Source organism: Pseudopipra pipra, chromosome 1, assembly GCF_036250125.1.
Source record: "Pseudopipra pipra isolate bDixPip1 chromosome 1, bDixPip1.hap1, whole genome shotgun sequence".
In the NCBI taxonomy this organism is placed as follows: domain Eukaryota; kingdom Metazoa; phylum Chordata; class Aves; order Passeriformes; family Pipridae; genus Pseudopipra; species Pseudopipra pipra.
The window spans coordinates 112,049,982-112,076,090 of NC_087549.1; the positions used below are offsets into that span (position 1 = coordinate 112,049,982).

Below are 26,109 nucleotides of genomic sequence, written 5' to 3' on the forward strand. Positions count from 1 at the left end.
ACAGACTTGGAAGTTAGTCAGAGGAAACAAGAAACAAGGACATCCATTGCTTCCTCACAGGATTACAAACTCCTGGTTTTGAGCATGCTAGCTTCTAGCTGAGCAAAACCTGTACAGAAAACTCAGGGATTGGAAGCAAAGGGGAGAGCCAGCTGCCAATGAAACTGCAGAGCTAATTTACAAAGGCAAAATTAAATTGCCCATACCGACATTTGCTTTAAACATTGCAGCATGATAATTTAATGCAATTAAATAATTTAATACATATTCAGTGCTTAAGAGAGAGATCATGTGCAAAGACACCACTGATGTTAGAGCCAAGAAGTATCACTAGCCTTAATTTCTCACTATAGTTACAAGACAAATATCACAGTATCCTACAAATGTATTAGATTAAAATTAGTTTAAGTTTATATGCTTTTTAGCTTGGTGTCATTTAGGAAACACAGTTTTCACATTCAATTATTAGTAGGTACAGAAACAGCAGCACTATAAACGATCCTGACATAACTAAAATGACAACTTAAGTCTTGAAAATTTAAAGACAAAGGTCATAATTTACATACCAATTTGTACTAAATTAACATAAGCATATACTACACATGCATCCACAATTCACACAGTCATATAATAAAAATATTTGATCCACAAATTATGTGTCTCACTAACGTGGTTTCTCTTCTGTATTTCTGGGGAATGGGTCCCTCTGAATATAAAGCATTATAAGATAACAGAAGTGTTAATTATATTACTTGGTAACACTGTAATTTCGTATACTGCTGCTCATAAAACTGGTAAAAATACTTACACAGCATCAAAAATGGGAGCAGTTTCTTTCTGCCAGTTAAGTGCCTTGTCTTTCACAGTCATGTTTGTGATCTTGCACTGTATTTTCTGCAAGGAAATAAAATAGAAGGGGTATCAACAGTTGATGCTAAAGTTATTCAGACTCTTCAGCTATGACCCAATACAGTCCTAATGTAAAACCTGACTAAGCAGTTTCCTTCCCCACCTTCTTATAAAGCCAAATAATATATACCCTGAAGCAGGGGCCAAAAGAGCAAGATGCATTGGTTTTCATTAAAATTATTACTAACCAGAACAGTTTAGAGACATATATATCCAGGCCTAAATGATCCTTACTTGTTACACATAAATGTCTGTTTTCCTTGTTGCTCATAACATTTAAGAGGAGATAAATTCAGCATATCAAGTGACAAGGGCTTCATTTCTCACTGCCTCGCTCCCCCAGTCATATCTGTAATACATCTCTGAAAGTCCCCTGGATTAATGTTCCAGTGAACTGCTATCTAATTATTTTTTCTCAACATGTTTTCCTTGTTTCCATTCTGTTTTGGCAAAATGCATACTCAAATGGTAAGTGTACAGCTATCAATTTTCCTTACATACCTTTAATTGTTCATCAATATAAGGAGTTTTTAGGATCTCAGCTGCTGTTGGTCTCAATGAAGGATTCTTATTTAACATGCTGGAACATTAAAAAACAAAATTAATAATTAAGAGATTTTCCAAACTAACTGAAAAACCTGCTAAACAAGAAAATAACATACCTGCTTAGCAGAGCATTCAGTTTGCTTGGATATCTATCAGGAAGAGAAGGTGTATCACCTTCCACAATTTTTATCACAACAGACAAAAAATTCTGTCCAGTAAATGCATGGTTCATACAGCACATCTCATACAAAATGCATCCCAGAGACCTTGAAAAATAAAGAAATAGGAATAGCATAAGCAATATTTTTGAAAGTAGCATGCATACTGACATTACAGTAAGTAAAATCTCAATTGTATGCCCTTCTCTCCAGGGAAGGATATTTCATTATTATAGTATCCTTTTAATCTAAGACATTTTTATTCAGGTCACAAATTGATACATTTATAAACAGGATAAATCAACATTCTATTTCCATAGATTCTGCAAATAAATACACACACACACACATATATATATATGTATGTATGTAAAAATAAAGTAAAAACCCATTAGATGAACTACATTAAGCAGTTACTCATTAAAGAGTAAAGTAAAGAACACAAATTTTTAATCAGTGACTGACTGAGAAAACAGTAGTGTTTAGACATAGGTTTGGTTAAATTGGTTTTGCAGATTAATTTCTGACAACAGACTGAAGCTAAAATTCAAGTTCAAATTAAATAATGCCAGTTTCAAATAACAGAAGTGTCTTCTGGTGCGATTTCACTCATTTGGCCACATACTCAAAATAGATTATGAAATCAGTTTGTACTCAAAGGAATAAGAAACTTTAGATGAGAGCATCATATCCCAACATCTAAAACTAAATTTCCTCAAAATTTTATTTGGAGAAGAAAAGAAGAAATCTGAACATGTAGGTCTGGAGACCTAGCCAAGAACCAGTGTCAGTTTTAAATTGTTAAAAACCGGGAAGAATGATTGCAAACAATTTTAAAAGGCCTTTTGCTTTACCATCACCCTATTCACCAGTCCTAATGGCAATCATAAAAAAATCACCAAGTTCAACATTTTAAAATAAACACTCTCATAATAATTTATATAATGACTATTTATAATAGTTTGCACTTCAACCAGGTTCTGTCTGACAAGTGTATTTTAAAAAACAGCGGTGTTGATTTGTCCAGGCTTTGAAGGACGTTCAGTGTTACCTCCAGTTTACACTCAGGAGAGTCGAGACACCAATGACTGACTTGACCAAGGTCATAGAAAATGCTGGTGAGAGCCAGACAGAGGTCAAGACCAACTTAAATATCTTAATGTAGTATTTGACTGTGGTATTTATAATTTACAGAAGTAGTAAGAAAATAAAGCACAGTAATAATAATTAGAAGTATGTATGGGTGAATGGCTTTCAGGAAAAGGATATAAACATTATCTTTGAAAGCAAACAATGAATAAAGTTTCAATTATTCATTCTGGTTAAAGGAGAAGAATTGTTTTGGTCCACCTAGCAATAAAAGAACAAGAGCAAATAATTTTAAAGTTGAAACACAGGATCTACATACGGTGCAAATAAGGAAGAAGAGAGAGAATAAGGATGCTCCACTCACTGGTACTTTTCAAGCAGTATGTGAAAACAATTAGCAGTGAATTTATGCTAGGGACTGCCTAAAGACCCTATGTAATGAGGTACATAAACAATTGCCTAGCTTTTTAAAGATTTAGCTGTCAAACAGCTTCCAAACTTCCAAAATCAGTAAACAGTAACACACAGATCATGATCTATATTTATGATGCATGTTCAAACTCCGAAACAAAATAATTACTACATGAGAAAATACTGAAAAAGAACAACGAAAAAAACCCAATGCACATAGCATCTAAAATCATCAAATAAATATGGAAATCAGCCAGGGAGAAGAAAAAAAACAAAGGAAAATCCCAACCTGACAGACTGTACTATAACTTCTTTCTGCAGAATCAATCTGTTTTGGAGGCTGCTTGATTCTGGCAGCTAAAAATTGCTTAATGAGCCATTAGGAACACTGGATTTGTCGCATCAGGGAAGCTGATTCATTCATCTAGTTTAGTACTCTGACTACACCTGAGACTTTGGAGAAGGATGAAGAGAATGCCCAGGGCATTCTGCTGCAGCCAGGACCGTGAACAGGCTACCCAGGGAAAACCCCATCTGCCCCATAAAAGACAAATAAAGGAAAAAAAAAAAAAAAAAGAAAAATGAGGAGAAAAGAATAAAGTTTTTACTGCAGGATACAAATCTTTGAAATTAAATAAATTTCTCCTAAGCTGAGAAATGCTGCCCTGGGTCCCAGAGCAAGGTTATTTCTTCTCAGGACAGCTGCTGAGCTGCAATTGCACCAAGCTTTTGCCTCAAAACTCAGTTGTGTTTCTACAGTTCTGGTCTAAGCACCTTGTAAGGAGCAAGAGAAAATTTCTTCCCTATTCCCATAACCAATCTGCACATGATCCAGACATATAATTTAATTACTTTTATAATCTCAGCCCACATAATTGCCAATGTTATAAAATTCTAAAATAGTCATTAAACTATCCAGCCAACACACTTGGTTTGACGACTCCCTATATTCATAAACACGTTTGACAAAGTTCCTAAATAGCACATAACTTTAGCAAAATTGTTGTATGACTAGTTCACACTGCAGCTGCTTATGCTCAATTACACCATAAAATGGATCATCTGGACAGGCTTCAGTGTATTCTCTACAATCTTGACTGACAGACCTGTATCTTTTCCTTCTCAGGAGAAACCACCCTGAGGCTTTTGGTGCTAAATGTTTGCATAAGCATTCTTGTCCTTTTAACATCTTCTGATCTTTTTTGCAAAAAATGTTATAGTTGTTCCAAGGCTGTAAGATCCAAGTTAGCTTTTAAATTCAACTCCAAAAGCCAATAATGTAAATGCAAATACCTTTGTGGCTTATATCTCTCAGTCTGATCATAGCAGAAGGTCTTCAGAATTTGTTGGCTTCAGAGGAATATGAGGAATATGTTTCTGAATTTAATTTCTTCATATTCACTCATCAGCCCTTAAATGAGAACCCCAGGCTGGCTATCTTCCCCAGCCCCATCACCTCAGCCTCAACATTGCTCCTGCCTGAACAGTGTCAGTAGAGTGGCTGGAAAACAGAAGGTGGACACAAATTCTATCACCATGTACAGAAGGAAGCTGCCATGAAGCATGATGAACATGATGCTCTTAGTCCTATGAGTTAGTTTTTGGTAGTCCTGTGAGGAGCAGGGAATTGGACTCAATGGTCCTTATGGGCTCCATCCAACCTGAGATAATGTATGATTCTATGTACTCATATACCATCACAACTATCTCAGCCACTGTCTTCACTGCTTTACTGCTATTTTTTGTAACAAATCCACATAAAATTTGGCAGTTAAAAAAAAAAGCCATTTTTGGATTGTTAATATTAAAGAAAAAGACAAACTGGAGGGAAAGCACAGACAAGCAAGCACAGTAAAATCAAAGTCACAAGATCTGTGATGTAGGTAGCCCAATTTATGTACAATGGATTTACATGTGATTGTGAGTGATTATGACATTACTTTGGAAAAGTAAATGCTTTTCAGTAAGTATTTCTGTTATAATTTTTGCCTCTGAGATAATTTCTAATGTACAATATGCACAAATCCGCTGAAAAGTTCCTGGATGAAGTTTACCTTATATGCTCATATCTTTAAAAAGAAGAGAGAAACGTTACTGCTGGTAACTGTTTGCCTCAGTTTGCTTGGCAGATGAATGCAGTGCCATAGCGCTGGTGCCATGGGAATTCCTGCCAACCCCCAACACCAGTGCCAGTCCCTTATTGCAGTGCATAATGCCAGGAAGGGACACCAGGACACCAGCACAGCAGTGCCTCTGGGTCACACTGTGCTGGTGTACCAGTGAGTCCAATTACCACTTGCACATACACATATCACTGACTGATCCCCGACCTGTCCTTGGGTTAGTCACTGTCTCAGCTCAGCTGCTGGCACTGCTTTGGCTCTTAGGGAGAAGCACTGATGGGTAGAGGGGTTGGTGAACTGCTGAACTGAGACCAGCTCCCTGAGGAAGCTCATCACATGGAAAGGAGAAACCCCAGACTGTATCATCTACAAAGACTTTCACTTACAGCCTGACCAGTCCAGGCTTAGGGATGTTGAGGAAAACATGTGAGACAATTTTAATTTGCCTCCTGTGAATTTAGATTTGACATAAAGCATGGAATAGCAAAGAGCTCCAGCCCTGAAATTTTAACTGATGACAAGCAAAAATGCTGCAGCTTCTCTGAGCCTAACTGCAGAACTTCCATATGTAAAAACTGTAAAACATGAAGCTTTTTCCCATCTATTGATCTTGGGTTATAAAGGACAACACTTCTCACACCAGCTGCTGCACTATGAATATTGAAGCCAGTTTTGAAGAGCCAGTTGCAGAACATTGTAGCAACGCAGAAATTGTGTGAACAATTTCCCTTGCATTTCTGTGTGTTTTACCTTGGCATGGCTGGGTGCAGACAATAAAAAATGCTGTGCCACTAATATGGCTGCAGGCCTTGCGCCAAGGTGAAGGAGGAGTTCTTTTGGCAAGAAAACAAGTTCTATGGACACCTGCAGTTATCCAATTAGTGCTGTACACCACAGTATGTTTTCCTTATGTAACCAATGAAGTGTGAACAAGAAACTAAGCATCATGAGCACTATATAATCTGTCTTTCTCCTAATAAAGACGACATTTGCCTGATCACATTGATCCTGGAGCACTCTGTCCGTTCCCTTCCATCAATAGAACATGCAAGTTAACCTGAAAAGCACAATGTGTCTTTAGAGCACATCTTTAATGCAGCATAAATTAAGGTCTTTCCAATGAACAATGACTAACTGGAGTGAACAGTGAGAGAACCATGATAACATAGTGAGATAGCACTGTCTTTTGCAGAAGATATTTTACATTATCTTACATTTAACATGGAACCTTTGTAATTCTGAATTTTTGTGTGTAATATTTTGAGTCCTGCTAGAGATCAGATTGACAAGTCTGAAGAGAGAACATCACTTCAGGTAAATGTAAAAGACTCGGGCAACTCCTTGGCATTCCTCGGGGGTCAGTATACACTACTGTTTAACATCACTGTCAGCAACATGGACAGAGGGATTGAGTGTATCCTCAGCAAGTTTGACAACAACAAGCTGTGTGGTATCATCAACATGCTGGAGGTAAGGGATGCCATCCAGAGGGACCATGATGGACTTCAGAGGTGGGCCCATGCCAACCTTATGGAGTACAACAAGGCAAATTTCAAGATCCTGCACCTAAGTCACAAATACAGACTGGTCAGAGAAAGAGAGCAGCCCTGAAGAGAAGGACTTGGAGGATGTTGGTTGATTAGAAGCTCAACATGTCCCATCAATGTGTGCTTGCAGCCAGAAAGCCAATCATGTCCTGGGCTGCATCAAAAGAAGCGTGGCCAGCAGGCTGAGGGAGGCAATTCTTCCCTCTTGTGAGACTTTACACAGAGTACTGCATCCAGCTCTGGGCCCTCAAGATGAGAAGGATGCAGACCTGTTGGTGCAAGTCCAGAGTAGAACCATGAAGATGACCAGAGGGCTGGAGCACCTCTCCTATGAAGACAGGCTGAGATAGTTGCAGTTGTTTAGCCTGGAGAAGAGAAGGCTCCAGGGAGACCTTAGAGCAGCCTCTCAGTACCTCAGGGGGCCAGCAAGAAAGCCAGAGAGAGACTTTTTACAAGGGCTTGTAGTGATAGGACAAGGAGGAATGGATTCAAACTGAGAGAGAGTTCAAGGCCAGGTTGGATGGGGCTTCCACCTCATCTAGTGGAAGGTGTCCCTGTCCATGGCAGGGAGGTTGGAAATAGGTGGTCTTTAAGGTCCCTTCCAACCCAAACCATTCTATGAGTATATGATTCTCCGTGAGCAATTGAACCTGCTGCACAGTGGCCCAAGGATTTAATCTCATCTGGAGCCTCCAGGGTGTGTTCCCTTGTATGCTCGGGGATCTCTTGTCTTTTGGGCCCTGTTAAATGGGGAAAATGAAAAAAAATCATATAGAATCATTATTAAAAAATTAAAAGATGAAATTATGAGAACATCAATCAATAAAATGAGTCCTGATGAAAAGAGAGTTTCCTGGCTTCAGAAAAAGAAGGCGTTTGTAGGCTGGAGAACTAGTGAGTCAGGAAACGCTTTGTCCTTAATGCCCCTACAGTGAGGGTCAAGAAGCTCCTATTGAAGGCAGTTCCACTCTCAGGTAAGTGCTCTTGGTCATGCTTTGGAAAGATTACAAAATGCATAAAGTATAGCAGAAAGCTAGTAGCTACTGAGTTTGGGGTGAGGGGGGTTTTTTCTATGTTTTTGTAAATTCTGAAATTTATAAAAATCATTCATAAAAATATTGGAACAAACTCTGCTTGCATTTGCTCTGTACAATTCAATGACTTACATGGATTGACGCTAGTAACCACAAATAGAACTTAAACATGTATTTTACATTCCATTTCAACTGCAATAAAAGCAATTATTCCTCACACTAAAAGAGCACAAAAGGCAGGCTTCCCTGTCTATTGACTTGTTTTGACATCTTTTGAAACCTTCTCTCAGTATATTTTTATTGACAACACGTATTAACTGATATTTGTTTTGATACAGATGAACTAGAGAGAATCTGACATCAAATCCATAGCAGTCAGCTACAGAGACCATGAGATGAGATTCACGACACATTCGTTGACTGGATTGAATGTGTTAACTGTGAAAAACGGTTGCCATCATCTGAAAGTGTAGATGATTGCTTTCCACTTTCAGAATTATATCCTGCAGTCACAAGTTTATTTTGAAAAGGTAGAACTGAGCTGAAACTAGAGTAAATTATCAAGTAAAAAACACTGTATTTCAGTGGCCAAATGTTTTACGAAGGAATTTTCATGATTTGAAATATTTATAAAAAAATTAACCTTCTGATACACACACTTACAGAAAAAAAAAAACAAACCAAACAACTAAAACACCTCATAAAAAAAACAAAGCCCTTTACATATAAAAATACTGTGACAGAATAAAAAAAAAAAATAGCTTGAACTATAATCTTAAAACATGAGACGTTTTAGGACACACATATAAACAAACCAGACATTTTCCCATTCCAAAAAAACCCATTTTTCATCTTGGTTTGCAAGAGTGCCTGCACACCTAAAAGTTTCCTAAAGCCTTTAATCATCACTTCAGAAGTCCTGATCTCAAGAATTTTTGTGCCAACTAAGTGCAGAACTGACATTTTTCTTTCTACTTTTGAACCTTTCCTAAAACAGAGTGCCTTTTTGCTTCCATTCTAACTCTACAGTTATTCTCATTTTCAACTTCCACTTCCAAGTACTTTCTTCCTTTTAACATTTGCCAATATTTTTCAATTCAGTTCCTAAGAAGATCCTTCTGCTATCCCCTCAACCAGGAGTCACTCTTTGCTCATTCACTTAGAAGTCTCACAGAAAGTTGCTTCTTTCAATTCATCTATCTCAATATGAGAAAAAAAGAGATTTCCCCCTTCCTAGTAAAACCTGAACTTGGTCTACATTCATCCCGTACCATGTCTGAGACTGGACCTGAAAACATACTCTTCTTTAAAATTCCAGATAACCCAGAATAATAGCAAGCTACATGCTTCTTAACATAAAGGGCAAGGCTTCAGATTGGCAACATATGATTCAAATGTCCTGAACTAGTTTTAGTGGAGAAGTGTAAGCACCCTACTGAGAAAGTCTTTAAAAAGAGTAATTCCTAAATAACGTCAAATGCTGACCTAGAAAATAAATACCTAATGAAACTAAATTAGCTGACTACTCACCAAATATCAGATTTTGTGTTATATCCCTGGTGCTTCAGTACTTCTGGACTCATGTAGTATGGTGTCCCAGTAAATGTGGTTGCCAGATCACATGAACCCATCAAAAGACAAGAAACTCCAAAGTCTCCTAAAATATAAGCAACACCAGTAATTTATTAATATAAATCTACATCATATAAACTTTTTTGTTTATTGTTAGACATGACTGTACATCCAAAAACCCCTATCAGTATCTAAAATAATGGAAAAACTGATTTTCTGTAATTCTTAAAAATAAAAATACCACAAAAACATAACATCACAGAACTATGTGGGTTTAAAGAGGTCTCACAAAGGCCACCCAATTCAAATCCCTGGCTGCAAGTAAGTTTCATGAGGCTGCTCAGGTCCAGGTCCAGCCAAGTTTGAAGTACCCTCAAGGCTAGAGATTTCACTGCCTCTCCTGTGTCTGACTGTCAAATAAATGTTTGACCACAAATCAAAATGCTATTTCAGACATGATTTTCTTTAAATCTCCTTATTGACAAAACATCTGCTAGACTGCTCTATCCTACCAAAATATATCTTTAAAAAGTATGGAAATCTCACCAATTTTAAGAAGATTATCTTTCAAAAATATATTCTTCGCTTTCAAATCTCTGTGAAGTATCCGTCTGGAATACAAAAGGAAATTCAACCTCATCCAACTGGAAGCATTCACAGTCATGTATTAAGTATTTCTAGTATTTAACTTTTTCAAAAGGCTAGCCCACCACTGCTACAGGTTAATTCTGCAAGTGACAATGCACAGACGATGGCATTAAGGAGCTTCATATAAACACAGAGGTGCATTCACAGGTACCCACATGCAGGATGAGAGCCTAAGCAGGCAGGATAATAAAAATGTACCTGGGGATCCCAGCTTAAGAATACAGATACAGACTTAGCATGAGCTGCAGAGGAAGGGAGAAAGGCAAGTCTTCTTATCTGACTCGTCTTAAAAGCATTACATCTTATTTTCTGCCAGGGGAATGAGATGTCTCGCAAGAGAATAAGTGATGAGAAAAACAGCAATAAGAGATTCTCAAAGCTCAGGGAATCCTCCTTTGGAGAAAAAGTATTTTTTGAAAGACAAATATGAATATAGACTAGGCTAGTAGTTCAATTTTTACAGTAACAGTGTGGAAGACAAAAGAACTTTAAAAAGACAGAGATTAAAAGGAAAAGAACAATTAGCTTTTACAGACTTATTTTTCCATCAAAGCCTGAAACAACATCATAAGCCACACAGCATTTAAGGATATACAGCATTTTCTCAATTTCTAGAAACCTTACATGTGTGACAGTAATTCTGCAGCCTCTTAGGAAAACGGAACATCTCTACAAAACATGTTCTCAACTAATTCTTGTCAATAATGCTTCCAAAAGCATTGTTCCCTATAACTTCAACTAAATTAGAATTCATCCACTTTTAAAATGACTGCTAACACAGCAGATTAATTATCAGCTCTGCTCAGGAAGAGATTAGAATGGCATTTGATACATACTGTATTTGCTAATACAAATACAGTAGTCATTCAGCCATTTAGATCATGTAAAGGAAGCAACTGATGTCTAAGATTCTTGAGATGTGGGCAGGAAAAGCAAATATATTAATCCATTTTAATTTTTCCTGAGCAATCCTCAAGGATTATCTCAAATTTGACTAAACTATTAAAGTCTTATGCATTGACATAATGAAATTATTTCCAAAATAGTTTCTACATTAAGAGTAGAAAATATGCATTCTGCAGCACAATTTCAATACACAATTAAGTTAACAACTCATTTGAAAATAATTTTTGCAAGAAGAGACAAAAATAGTAAATTCAATCTACTCAGTTCACAAATAAAAAAAAAAGAAAAATAATACTAGAAGACATTGCAGCATGTACATAGACTGGGCATGAAAAAGAAATATTTCTATTTTTATGGGTCAAAGAAAAGAGTTCTTTATGCTTCCTACAGTAATTTTTTCTGCAGTTTTTTTTCTTTCAATTTCGTGTCCTGAAAGAAATGCCTGTAGAGGAAGGTTTGCACAGTGGGAAAAATTAAAGTTTTATTCAGTGTGCCTCCACTGATGTTTATAAATTATTGTTTAAAAATAATTTGTTTTCTGTTTGACAGCTTTCTTGAGCAATATACATATACTCATCATACATTACATCAGTAAGGAAATTAAATTAAGATGGTATTTATCATTCTTTTGTAAGTATATATATATATATATATGTACATGCACAGTTTTACAGAAATCTTGCTGTGTTAGTTTAGATTCATAAAGTCTTTCCTTACCATTTATCACACAGAGCATTTGAAAGAACTTCTCTTTCATACGTTTTCTTGCATACTGTTGTTGAGCATTGGTAGGGTTTAACCTTTTTTATTATTACTATGTATAAATATAACCATAGAATTTTTGAACCTAAACACTTCCTGAATATCTATTATTTTAATAACAGGTATCTTTAAATATAAAAACTATCCAGAAGGCTTTTGGTAGCATATTGTTTGAAAAGGAGATGAAAAGAAGATGTTTGGGGCACATTAGCTTGAATTAAAATGTAATGTTTATATAATCTTGCAATGTATTGATGAAAACTATTATGATGCTGAACCTTATTTGCATTACCAATAATTATAAGATGCTTTCACATATAAATATAACAAAGAAATATTTGGGGTGAGTCTTTGGAGCTTTCCATGATGATGTCTCTCAATGCAAGCCACCATATTCTGCCATGATGTATCAGAAGATAAACAAGTTACAAGATGAAGCCTTACCTGAAACAACCACTTTAATTCTAGTAAGGAAAAATTATTGAGCCTGCACTGTAAATCCTTCTTAAGAAAGAGTGTGACTTTTTTATTGCAGCAAAAGACAGACCTATAAAGGTAACATGAATTAACTGGGCTCCAGTAAAGCTTGACAGACAGTGAAGTAGTTTTCGACTGATTGTTTTGGTTAGAAATTGACACTTAAGGACAGTTTCTAAATTGGGCTGTAAATATATCTGAAGAACTATGAAGAGAAATAAGAGGTTCTGGGTAAGTTTAAATCCTGTAGTATCTGCTGTTCACGTAAATGGTAACCTTTTAAAAATTTCTGTGTTCATAAATTCTTCATAAAGATTAGCAAAGCCATGGATAACATAATGGTCAGATTTATTCAAAGTGAGGTTAAATTAATCAATGGCCTCATTGCCTGATTGCTGTGGGATTAATTTTGCGCACTTGACATGTGATGCACTACACATTTGCCAGAGAGACCACATGATGGTTTCATGCTGTCTCCATCTAGGTAAGACCACTGAACTATGTTGCCTCTCCCTTACTTCTCTTTCTCTCTCTGGTTATATCAAACACAGATGAAGACTGAATCTTTTTAATTCTAGATAAGTCAGCTTTCAGGTTGCAAATTAAAGAATCTTTCCAATAATGCAAAACAGCCAGTAGATAACACAATGTCCACAAGATATTTACGTCATTTTTTGGAATTCATGAAGTGTAAGTAAAAGACAGGAATGTCTCACCTGTATAATCTTTGTGATCACAGAAAAAAGAAAAAAAAAACTGAGGCAGTCAAAAAGTCCTGGTTTAAAGTAAGTTTCCAGCATAAGAGTTTTCGGAAAGTATGGAAGTTCAACTAAAGCTGTGCAAGAAGGACAACCAAGTGAATAGTCTATGTTTAAAACCAGAAATAACAATTTTTGCTGCTCTGAAATAAAACCACCCATCCACAGCAGCTGGGTTTGCTAAGGAATGGCATGAGGAAGTCCCAACCCAGAGGTTACAAACCCTTCAAGCTTCTAGCTCTAGGGAAAAGTTTTCTTTGCATTAGGACATAATTCAAACATATATTACAGCTTTTTTCTATATCAGTAGAGAAGAAATCATGTATGACTCCTCTATACAGAAACAGGGCTGTTATTATGTTTCAGTATTTCAAATTAATTTCTGTAAGTAGTTCTAAATTCTTTTAAGCCTTTCCAATTTAAGCTATTGTTTGGCTCTAAACTAATAAGAAAAAAAATCTAAATTTTTAATATGCATACTCAAATAACACATTATACAAACTAATATATATAAATAAAACTAAAACTGTGAAGTCATTTGTAAGTGTCTGGAGAGGTACTATTAAATAGCTATGATTCAAATGGAGAAAATTAAATGCTGTTTAGAAAATCAAATTGCTGCTTCCACTGGAGAATTAACCTACTTTTCAGTAAACCAAATAATTTAATATACATATTTACTGAAGAAAGTTTATTTCTAAGATTTTATTTGGTTTTAAAGGTTTTTTTGAGAACAAGTAGAAGATCAGTAATATAAAGAGAAGAGCAGACAAAAGGGACATATGTGAAAACAAGAGATAAAAGAGGCATGAAGAAATACAGAAAATAAAAGACAAAAAGAATAACTCATACATAGAATTGTTTAGTTGGAAAGGACCTACAATGATCTCCTAGTCCAAGTGCAATGTTATTATTATTCTGCATTAATCTGCACAATGCATCTTTTAAACACATTAAAGGAAGGATTTCATCAAAACTGGACTTTACAAAGTACCACAACTTTTAATGATAAATTGTTAAATTGGAGTTTGAGAAAGAGAATAAAATCCCCACACTGATAGTTTAGTTAAATTGTCAAGTTTTTTATTTCCATTTTGCCCTGTCCTTTCAGCCTGTGGTGAATGCTGGAGAGCACAGCATCACGAGAGAGCTCTCTTCACTGTGCTCCTATCACTGCAGTCTGTTGGGAAGCACTTCATGTACAAGCCCTGGATAAACTGACATGTAGGAACACAAATGCTCTTGCATCCCGGACAGCAATTCATTCTGCCCTTTTCCCTCTACAGTCTGACACTGTAGGTGCAAAAACTCATTAGGTACCCATCAGTTTAGGTCAAACATATTCCACACGCTTAACTTCAGTTCAACTCAGAGATGGGTGGTCTTGATGACAGGTGACTTCTCTCCTACCTACTGCCCTGTTGCAACTCAAGTTCAGGCAAGCAAGTTTTGCCCAAGCCCTGAAAAGGTGACAGCACTGGACGATGCAGAAAGGGGATCAGACAGGGCTCACACACATGTCCCAGACACCAGCAACAAGGGAACTGCTTAGATCACTGAAGTCAGCCTGCCTAAATCACATCGCAGGCAAGAACTGCACTCATGGATATGATCTAGGCAGGTATTCACTTATATACACTAGTCCTACTCAAACCATGTGTGATCTCCACATATCACTGTCTGGATCACCTGCAGAATTTTTTTAAGTTAATCTTTGATGTTCTGTTAAAAGTGATGTCTGTTTTCAAAGAAGGTATGTATGTAACTTCACTGATTTTAGTGGGAGTCCATCAAGCATATATATTGGAATCTTCACATTAAGTATCTGCAAGACATCCTTGTTGATTCCCCTGTAAAAAACTGACTCTGTTTTAAACTTTTAATCCATTTTCTTCTAACAACTATGAACTCTTTCTATTGTGATACATTTTTAATCTGGCTCTTAGAAAAAGTGTGTCTAACGCTAAAAGACACCTACCACTGTGCTACTAAAAGATAAAATGCACAATGTTCTTGCAGGATAATTAATCATAATTGAGACATGAAACATATACTAAATAAAACATTTTGGTGAATAGAACTTTATACCAATACAAGACAAACCACATGGTTTCATTTCTGTCTGAGTATCTGCTACTAGTCAGTAAGTATATTCACTCCCCTCCCAAGCTAAATGCTCACATATTAAATGACTGTACCTTTCATGCATATAGTTGACTCCGAGTAACAACTGTATAAACCACTCTACTACTTGACTTTGAGTGAATATCCTCCCAGAATCTTTGTACTCTTGAATTTTAAAGTCTAGATCTCCACCCTGAAAAATATCACAACATATTTGTATATTTACAGCAGGTTTTTAAAATGCCATCTCCTTCATCGAAGTACAGGACTCCACTTTCTTAGACCTTTCAGGTTCCTTACCACGTAGTCTGTTAAATTAACACACGCATGTGAATTCTGAACTCTCCCATCACCAAAAGCATACACAACTGAGGATCAAAGTGAGATCAAGAAGTCTGGCTCCATAGGGAAAGCAAGTCAATTTTCTCTTACTCAATATCATCAAAGTTTTCAACTCTTCTTACTTCGTGTCACCCAACTTTAGATGTGTGCATCCAAGCTGGTCACCCCAAACCCCCTTTATAGTTAACACAAAGGAACACGCATCCGTATAGTGCAGTTATCTCTGCCATCTAGTTGTGTACCTGAGGAAGGGATGGATCATGTTGTAGAAATGCTGTTTCTCTGCAAAGATTTATGATGAGAACCTACATTGACTGGTTAATATATAGATAACTAAATAAGTAAAATCTATCTGCCCCGATCAGTCTGAATAAGTTAATAAATTTGAGAAAAACTTTTCCACTCCAGTGAAACACTCAACAGTCAAGAGACACTCTGATTTAATATGTTAAAATAACCATGTCAGCATCAAAGAAACCATGTTGCTCTCTTAAGAATTAAAACACAGTCTTTAATTATGATACTTTGCCCCTCTTTCAAACTCACTTTTTCCAGAAACAAAGCAGATTTAAAGCTTCAAGAATATGTAGCACGTGTTATTGCAAATACCTCATTAAAATTACAACTGATCTTGAATTAATACTGGAAATGGAACAATATGACACACAGTAGGGAGTGACAATAAACCAAAAAAAAAATTCAGAAAAAGACTAATTGAAAACTGTAAGCCAGATGTTTGGGAAAATCAATTGTACAACAACATGATGAAAGTGGATTTTGAGGAGACTTACAGGAAAGCTGTTCTTTTTGCTAAAAAATTAGACAGATGGTTGTCAGCTGATTGTTTATCCGGTTTATAAAATGAATGGATTTTGTCTACAAGAATGCACTCACATTAGTGGTAAGCAATGTGTTGAGGTAACTAACCCCAGAGCAAAGGGACTGTGAGCCTCATTATATTCTAATGACTAATTACCTTACATCAGGACAGCTTATTCGCCATAAATCATTACTTTTACATTATACATTCTGCATAAAATCAGAAGTTTTGTCTGCCATATACAAGAACATAGTTAGCCTGTATGACTGTACCAGTACTGTCATTTCCCATCATCAACCCCTTTGATCCTTTGCATTGCTGACCCTCAACATTTTATGATCTCTTCAGCATTTCTCATTTTTCTGTTCCCAACACCACAGTGCTTCATACTGCTGCTACAAAATAAGCAGGTTCTGCCCTTGCAGATCCATGCATTTATGTCCCACGCCTTTCACATGAATTTACAGTAATTTCCATAGCCCCTGAGGTTCTAAGTTACAACATTCGAGAGTGTGCTAAAAGAAAGCAAAAGTATTTTGTCATATAGCAAAAACACATGCCCCTGACAATGTCTTGCAATTTTTTAACTGAAATGTCTGAATAATCTCATTCCCTGGGGAAGGGAATATGGCTTCAACTCTCCATCTGCCTCCCTGCTGAAGCCCAGAGTGAAGCTCTTCTGGGAACTTGTTGCTCCCAGCAGCTGCTTCCCCTTTGCAACTCCAAATGTCCAACAGCTTCCCCCATGGTTGCTTGCAGCAAAGCAGAGAAAAGAACGAAAAATGCTGGGAACTCTGCTGCATGGCAACTAGATGGACTGTGTCTGAGACTACTCACACACCTCGAAAATAATGACTTACCTGTTCCAGACGATGCCCCAGACCATCCACACCCAACTGTAACAATAGCCCAAGACTGAGGGGGTGCTGAAACACATGTCAGCTGGCTACTGGCCACAAGGGACTATGTACTATCCAGGTGAGGATAAATGAAGTGCAGCAGGCTCCAGTCAGTGCTTCTCCCTGTCCCAATGCGGCCCCTCTCACAAGAACACATTGCAATGAAAAACGCAAAGAAAATCAGTGCAGGACCTCCAGAGTTAGGGTAGTGAATACTCTGAAGTTGAGGGACAATTCCTTCAAAAGGCCAAAGGAGAACAAAAGCAGTTCAATAATACACTACTTGTGCCCTCACATAACTGCATGGCTTTTTACCTTCAAATAGAGAAGAACGATCTCAATGTCCTACAATATATTTAACCTTAATTTTGTGTCTGAAAAAAGGAAAACAAAAACACATCATAAAAGATTTGCTGAAATACTGCTGTTGTGAAACTCTGAAATAATTTGTTAACTCAATTTGCACTTTGGAAGGTCAGCATAATGAACTTCATAAGGAATTCAACAATTAGAGTACATATGGAGTTTCCAAGCTGCAGTTTCTATTTAAATATCCAGAGCATCAAACACACCACTAACTTATTTGAAAAAGCTTAGCATCTAGAGCTGATAACGTGAACAAGCATTGATTGCTTTAGTTATTCTTTTTGCTAAGATTTCCTTAGCATATGTGTACTCACATCACAGCTGAGACCACAGTGAAGAGACATAAATAATTGTCCAGGGAAAAGCACAACCAGTTCTGGTTTCCAATATATTAAAATGATGCAACTTTTAAAGTAATTACTTTGTAAAAACTGTATTTTATTGAAGTCCAATTTATACTACAAAATTAAATCCAAGGTTCATTAAGACATTTTTGTTTGAAATCTGACTTAGCTGACAATGTTTATATTACCCATAAGATTTTGATTTGGGGAAACTGTCAAAGAAGCTCAACAAGAAGATCAAAATAGAACACATATACCTCTTCTCTATAATTTTGAGTGAATTCAGTTATAATAAAAGATGTCAAGCTGAGCAATGCAGTCCAATGTTGTCTTTTTTTTTTCTTTCACAGGACAAGTATAGCATGGGGCAGCTGCATTGGAGGCTCACTCTATGCTACTCATGCAAGAATGAAGAAATTACCCTGGCTAATGAGTAAGTCACAGTACTTTGGAGAAAGTGGAGTAAGGCTCAGAGGGCAGTTCTGTTTCCATGCCAACTTAATGTCTGTTCTTTGTTTTGAGTTTGCCCAAGAGTACCAATTACTGCCAATCTGGTAATTATTCTATGCACAAGAAACTGAATGCACTAGACTTCCAAACAACATCATGTAGCAAAACGTTTTTCTCATTCTCAATTTATGCATGGTTTAACCAGGCATCTTTTAGGTCAAAAGACCCAAATCCCACCACATACAAAGGCAGGTTATAGGTAAGCAAATACAAAAGTATACCTCCTGAAAATACTCCCACTAAAATAGGAAAGAAACTTCATAGCACTGTTTGCAGCTTTGCTTTATACCTTCCTTGCCTGAACACTTGATGAAATATATTGTAATTGCTTAAATGCAATCATACCACACAATGTGTCCTTTTGGAAAAAGTCAGAAGCGCATCCTATTGTACCAAATATCATTCTGACCTGACCCAGCAGACTCAAAACTGAAGAGATTCAGTGCATAGCCAGTGAATCTATTTCCCCCTCCTTCATTTGACTTGCTCTAATACATTCTCATGTGTTTAGTATATGATTCCCAGATCCCAGGGTAACGCAGTACCAAAAGGTTTTCATGCAGGGTAGTTTATACTGCCTGAATGAAAACCCAAACCTCCGAGGAGTGATGGTTGTGACTACTCTAGTGATTGCTATCATGCTCTTTTTTATTCACCTATAACTTTATTCTGCATGAACAACAAAAAAAAAAAAAAGAGAGGAAAATCAGTGGACAAAAGCCACATAATGCTGCTGAAATAGGCTCCTTTATTCCTACATGTTCAACTTATCTGGTGTTGGGCCACTTTGTACCGTTGGTAGAGAGATAATGATGAGTGTATGGGAATAGCTGGACAGTTAGAATAATCCTTCAGCTCTGAGCTCCGGATTTCCTCAAAGAGTTGACAATACTCTCAAGCCTCAGCTGTCAGACATTCAGGGAATGACACAAAGAGCTTCTGCATGGGTGTTAAAATAATATTAAACAAATATTCAGATCGCACCACAGAATTGAACATTTCAGATTTAAATTTTTAAAATCCCAGCAATAAACAGGCATCTTACTGTCATCAAACAAAGTTTCTAAGGAAGAAATAACTGTCAGGAACCTTACTTGTTTAATTATTCTCACCAAAGCCAAGTTCTTGAAGAAACGTGATTAGTTAAGTCAAGTCTGATTTGTGAACAGGCAATCCAGTAGCATAAAGATCATTAGCTTCCAAAGCATTTCAGCATGTCTAGCAGAGCACAACTGAAGAGTTTGCTTCACAGTTTCATAAAAGATCACTTAATGTATGACAGATTTATGTTTTTGAAGAACACATCTATATTTAATACAAAGTAGGCACTTGTTTTACATAAACTCCTAAAAAGCTGGCTTAAATATGTTTAAATTCTTATTTTAAAGCCTTAAGACAGATTTCAGCAATATGTTTTTAAACCAAATGCTGGAGTTAAAAAATGAATAGTAACAATACTGTAATACATCCTGGTTTAATATTTGTTTTATCCACTACATTCTGGTCTTTGACTTACACTATTTTTCCATGCAGCGCTACAGGCTGGGCACAGAGTGGCTGGAGAGCAGCCAGGCAGAAAGGGACCTGGGGGTACTAATTGACAGGAAGCTGAACATGAGCCAACAGTGTGCCCAGGTGGCCAAGAAGGCCAATGGGATCTTGTCCTGTATCAAAAATAGCGTGGCCAGCAGGAGCAGGGAAGTGATCCTTCCCCTGTACTCTGCGTTGGTGAGGCCACACCTTGAGTATTGTGTCCAGTTCTGGGCCCCTCAGTTCAGAAAGGATATTGAGGTGCTGGAGCGGGTCCAGAGAAGAGCAACAAGGCTGGTGAAGGGACTGGAGCATAAGTCCTATGGGGAGAGGCTGAGGGAGCTGGGGTTGTTTAGCCTGGAGAAGAGGAGGCTCAGAGGTGACCTCATCACCGTTTATAACTACCTGAAGGGAAGTTCTAGCCAGGTGGGGGTTGGTCTCTTCTCTCAGGCACTCAGCAATAGGACAAGGGGGCACGGGCTTAAGCTCCGCCAGGGGAAATTTAAGTTGGATATCAGGAGAAAATTCTTTACAGAGAGAGTGATCAGGCATTGGAATGGGCTGCCCAGAGAGGTGGTGGATTCACCATCCCTGGAGATTTTTAAACGCAGATTGGACGTGGCACTGAGTGCCATGATCTAGTAAATGGACTGGATTTGGACCAAGGGTTGGACTCGATGATCTTGGAGGTCTTTTCCAACCCAATTGATTCTATGGTTCTATGATTTCATAAAGCCAATGTTGCTACCAATCTCATCATCCATGTGATCAAGCTTAAGTTTCTTGTAATCACCCCAAATGACAAGTGGGTTTTCCCTTCCTCATTTATATCACATTTCATACCATGCCCCCAAACTCCCAATCTCATCCTCTTACCTATAAGTAGTACACGTGATACAACCTTTCTGAGTTCTCCCACAGATGTGTAACATATCTTCATTTAAGTCTTCCTTGTAATACTGATTATAACACACAAAATGAACTTAGACTTAAAATTACCTATTTGCTCTTCTCTGGTTTGTTTTTCTACGAGCTATGAGTCTCACTTCAGTGCCTGACATTGCTTATCTGAAATACACCTAACAAGAAGCAGGTGATACCATAAGTAACAAATAAAGCCTAAAATTCAAACTAAAACATTTTTTAAAATGGTTTCTTAGAAGACCCTACCTTAATTGCCAGATTTTGTCAAATTTTCGAGTCTCACCTCACAATATTCAGTGATGATGCAGAAACTATCTCGCTCCACAAAGCTTGCATAAAATTTGACAATGGCTGGATGGTCTAATTTGGAGAGTAGTTGTGCTTCCAGATTTGCTTCAACTGTTTCATTAGGCTTTAGGTCTCCAACAGAGATTTCCTTTAGGACTTTTCTAGAGGAAAAAAGAAATATTTACATTAATAAAACCAGAAAAATACAAAACCACGTACTGTTAAAAATCCCATCATAATTTCTTCAAGTGCAAAATAATAACATTAACGAAATACCTGGCAATACAAGATGATGAGGCAAATATAGGTAAACAAAGAGAATGCATTACAAATCAAGTAAATATGCCAGTCATCATAGAGATAAAGCAACATATTAAAAATACTGTTTTGAAATATTTCTCCCACTAATTCCCTACTGCACAGTTTACTTTATGACATGTTTTCAGTGCTATGGATTACTGCACAATAATAAACATAAATAAAAAATCAAATCTAAGTGATTTCAAACCCACTCAGAGCATATGTTCAAGACTCATATATGAAATAATGAGTAGCAAGAAACTTCTTTTGCAGCTTCTGCAAAAGTCTCTTCATGGAGGCATGAGAAAAATCACACAGAATAGTATTTTTGTGACTGTTTTTACGGTGATAAACTCAGGATGTCAATTTTTTTTCTAAAGATCAGTCTGTTCACCTAAATACCTAAGTGAAAAGCGCAAACCTGGATTTGTGGCTGGAATCTAATTTACTGTTTCAGTGAACTCTACTTCTTTAGTATTTAACGTTTGTTTAGGGAAGCCCTAAATCCCCTGGAAAAGGCTGTAAAAATCTAGGGATTTTTCATATTCTTCAACTTTAAGATATGAGTGTGCCACAGGAAAATTTGTAGTTCAGACTTGGCTTGATACAGAACCTGGAGTAGAGCAGTTTACTGCCAACTTGACTTGGGAAAAAACCCTCAGTGCAGGGCACTGTGAGAATGCATATTTTGCTGAGATCTTCCTGATAAAATGTTTAAAAATGGCCACAGAACACCCCCCATTCCCATTTACTTTACCAGTTGCTGAGGAATGGATTACTGGACTTTGTCTGAAGCCAACGTTGGATTCTATCAGAAAATATCGTGGGGTTTTTTTACTGAAACAAAGTGATGAATTTCCAAAAACTTTTGAATACGTGAAAGGTAAGTTTCACTGAAGGGAAGTCTTCACGGTGCTTTTAGAAATTTCCCTATTCAATACTACATGGTTGGAAAGTCACTGTAGTTAAACATGACAGCGATAAAACTACAGTAACTCACTTGATTTAAGGGAAAAAAAAAAAAGCTGTATTTCTTCATAAGAAAATTTCTTCCTAAATCTGAACAATCAGTTTCTGACTAACAATGCATGAATTTTTACATAAACTTGCCTAATCCCCATTTGGAATTGTGATGAAAAAACATGCCCTTTGATTTGTTTGCATCTCCACAGACAAGCTTCATTCTATGCAGACAGACAACATCTATGCAATCTTCTCATCTTAGCTGACATGGGAACATTACCCCTTCCTTCATATAAATTGTGTCACAGAACTGACAAACTAAATGAGTCCTTGTTAAACACCACCTAATACAAGTTTCTTGTGTACCCAAGAGAGCAATAAAAGCCTGATGTGGTGATGTGTAGGAATAACTTGTCATCAAAATCACTCAGTGATTTTGATGCTGTCATCAGCTGTCAGACAAGATGACAAGTGTTTTTTTATTTAAATTAATTCCCAAAAGAAGAAATCAAGAAAATACACTTCTGGTAAATAAGGTATTAGTTTTCTGCTACATAATTCTAATTCATATCTACAGTTGGAAGACATTTTCATCTAGAAAGAAAGTTTCTGTCGTGCAATCGAGATTAAGTATATCTGCAGTGGTATATGTGTGTAATGTTTCTGTATTTAGGTAAGGTTTGATTTTAGTGCATTTAATATGAAGAATATAACAAGACTTCATGCTTTCTGCAAAGCTTTTGATAATATTTTAGCAAATACACTTCAAAATTTAAATTTAAATTTATTTATTATTATAAATTAATACAGAATACAGACACATATACAGATCATAGAGCTGTTTAGGTTGGAAATAACCTTTAAGAACATTGAGTCCAACCACAAACCTCACACTGCCAATCTACCACTAAACCATGTCCCTAGAGATAAAATGTCAGGGAACACACAATTAGAAAACTTTATTATAGAAATGCTAGCAGATATCTTAAATACAGAAAAACAGCCTTTGGATTTTAACTGTGTGGAAAAAAACATAGCCTTGCAATTCAATAATGCAGACACGCTTGGAACTTCATCTTGAACTGACCACAACTGAAAGAGTCTTGTAGTGAATGCATTTGCATCTTAGGAGTAAAAATCTATGTACATCCATACTGAAGGAAGCTGATTCTGGCACAGGTAACAACATTCATCCCTTCAGAGTGAGAAAATACCACAAGAGATAAGCCCACTTCCCAAATTACACAAAGCAGCAGCCCAGCCTCCACAGTGCCCCTGCCTCAGCCGCCTCACAGACGTTCTCTGCGAGCACCTTCTCTGGGAAGATCTACTTTCACCAGCAAACCCTTGCTGGCTTGTATTGTCACGCTTTGAAAAGCAGCCATGGCAGCACACTTGGTCTGAAAGCGTGCTAACAGGGAGCAAATGGGGCTAAAGAGAACAAGTGTCAAACACTTAAAGCAAGAGAAAAACAAACATGAAGGTGGAATCCTTCAGAATAGGGACACACAGTGGGAATCCCTTTTTCAGCTTTACTAGTGACTGACAATGCACCACAGCAGTGTTTATCTCAGTCTATTTGCACTGATCTAAAATTAAATGTTTTACAACCCATCTGGTATTTGTTTACATCGATGACATACTTTATTATTATATGATTTGGTTTATTGGATCAGATGCAATTCTGAAAAGACAGCATTTCCCAGTTTATTGAGTAAACTGCAACATGAATTATTGACTAGGTATATTTGCTTGCTGATAAGGAAGTACAAGAAATATAACTCTTTTAATGTCATTAATAAATAGGTCTGATAATATACTACAGAGAAGGTGTGATCTAGGAATATATGATCAAAATTAATTTATAATTAAACATAAACTTCATTTTACACAGGTAGTTGTTCAGTTAATTGCAGTTAATTACAATTTCATTTAATTTATTATTTCTGAGTTGCCAATGTGGAGAATTGTGACATCACCCATAACTGTGTACTGTATTTCTATCCATGCTGACACTTGCAGGGTTACCTCTTCACCCTGGTAACTCCTCAGAACAAGGACCAGGTGCAATGCTGTAAAAACGCATCACCTCTCACTGGGCCTGTAGCTGGATCTGAAATTGGTCATAAACAATAAAATTAAAGGAGTGCCTGTCTAATCAACGATGTCTTCAATTCTACTTATCAAAGAGCAAACAGAGAAGGTATAGCGCTACAAATGGGGACCAAAATGAAGAAGAGGCGACACCCTTCACACAAAAGGTCTGCACAATAAGCTCCACAGTACTGAAACTGTTTGGGAAATTTGGTAACAAAGACACCATCTGCCTACAGACAAGATGCAGTCACCCATCATTACTGCTTCTCAGTCAGCTGCTTTCTAGAATATCACACAGTTGATGATATTTGCATGTTACGGACAACAGTGTAGTTCTAAAACAATAATTTTAGATTTCTTTTTATAACTTCCACACTGAAATATTATATTATTAGAATCTATTTTTTGATACATAGTCATGCTTATACCCAGCTGAAACTCTCCTTTCTGTACAGTTTACATCTTGATATTGCAGGATTCCTCTGATTTGACATTCCACTGTGCACATGGGATATCCTTATATAAAGTAACTAGCCTGCTGTCAGGTGCTATAGTTTCCTCATGTTTCCTTTCAGACCTCTCATGTTTGCACTTTTGCACATCCAGCTTTTATTTACAATTAAGATACTTTACTGATTTGAAATATCACCCTGTTTACTGGAATCTACTTTGCTCGCTTAAGTTGGTCTTCTAGTTCCACCGCAATTTTCAGCTGATCCTTACCCATCATACATACATACAGCTATTCTGTTACTGGTAATCTTATCAGATTTCTCTCCCTGGTGTCAGGGACTGGCTTTCCCACAGTTTACAGCTTAGCAACAAAAATTCAAATAGTCATTCTTTATAGTTTACCCATCCTATTTGGAACACCAGTATCTGCATGCTCAGACAGTTTGAAGACATATATCTATCTGCTTGAGAAAGAAGAAGCTGGTGAAACCGTGAAATACAAAAAGTCACCATACACAAATCAGTCCTACTGAGAAGAATACTTGGTTTTAGCTAAGGAAAGAAAGACTCAAAGTAAATTAACAGCACTTGGTTTCTGCGGGAAAATCAAGAAGATTACCACACTTCCAATGAAAAGCAAATGATGAGTGTTGTTTGGTATTCCTCCTTACATATATATGTTTACTCATTAACCAAAACATTTCAAACCTCAGTATTACTACATAACTTCTAAAATCAAATCTTGGATTCCTTTTATCATTCCCTTGCCCACTATGGATTTATTAGTAAGGCATAAACCCATTTCAATCCTAAGTATTGCTTAGGATTAATCAAATGCTTCTTCTGTCATCCCCCTGAACATTATTGATTTACTAGTGAAGCCATAAAAGTGGTCAGCAACTCCAAAACAGCCTATTCATGTCATTCATGAATATTAATAAACATTGAGAACTAATCCCTGAGTTAACCACTAAGAATTCAATCACTATATAAGCACTGTAATATATGTAGATGGATTAAATATAATTTCATTTTCTGAATAAGCACTTTAACTAATTTAACCATGCTTAAATATCTTTGAACGGCAATGAGATTTCTTAAATTTGCAGGTGAAATGGATGATTCACTTTTCCATCATCAAGTCACAATTACAGCACTTAAAAATATTTTTCAAGATGCCAAATTTTCAAATGCTCTAACATATGCACC

At 36.8% G+C, this 26,109-nt stretch overlaps 1 protein-coding gene and 1 long non-coding RNA gene across 6 annotated transcripts in view; one reads left to right on the forward strand and one right to left on the reverse strand.

Annotated features, from left to right (window-relative positions):
• LOC135422543 (uncharacterized) overlaps positions 1-18,357 on the forward strand; it is a 54,117-nt gene extending 35,760 nt beyond the window's left edge. The window contains exon 3 of the long non-coding RNA XR_010434521.1: positions 18,186-18,357. This is a non-coding gene — a long non-coding RNA (uncharacterized LOC135422543). The remainder of the gene's footprint in view (positions 1-18,185) is intronic.
• NEK11 (NIMA related kinase 11) overlaps positions 1-26,109 on the reverse strand; it is an 85,469-nt gene that overhangs the window by 47,377 nt on the left and 11,983 nt on the right. For 4 of the 5 annotated variants that reach the window (XM_064671751.1, XM_064671743.1, XM_064671733.1 and 1 more), the window contains exons 3-9: positions 21,083-21,248; positions 15,139-15,257; positions 9,936-10,000; positions 9,348-9,474; positions 1,572-1,721; positions 1,411-1,489; positions 809-894 (exon numbers count right to left, since the gene is read on the reverse strand). In XM_064671751.1, the coding sequence (XP_064527821.1) occupies positions 809-894; positions 1,411-1,489; positions 1,572-1,721; positions 9,348-9,474; positions 9,936-10,000; positions 15,139-15,257; positions 21,083-21,248 (792 nt within the window). Of the gene's footprint in view, positions 1-808; positions 895-1,410; positions 1,490-1,571; positions 1,722-9,347; positions 9,475-9,935; positions 10,001-15,138; positions 15,258-21,082; positions 21,249-26,109 lie in introns of those variants that run through there. The other variant, XM_064671767.1, reaches the window with a different exon arrangement.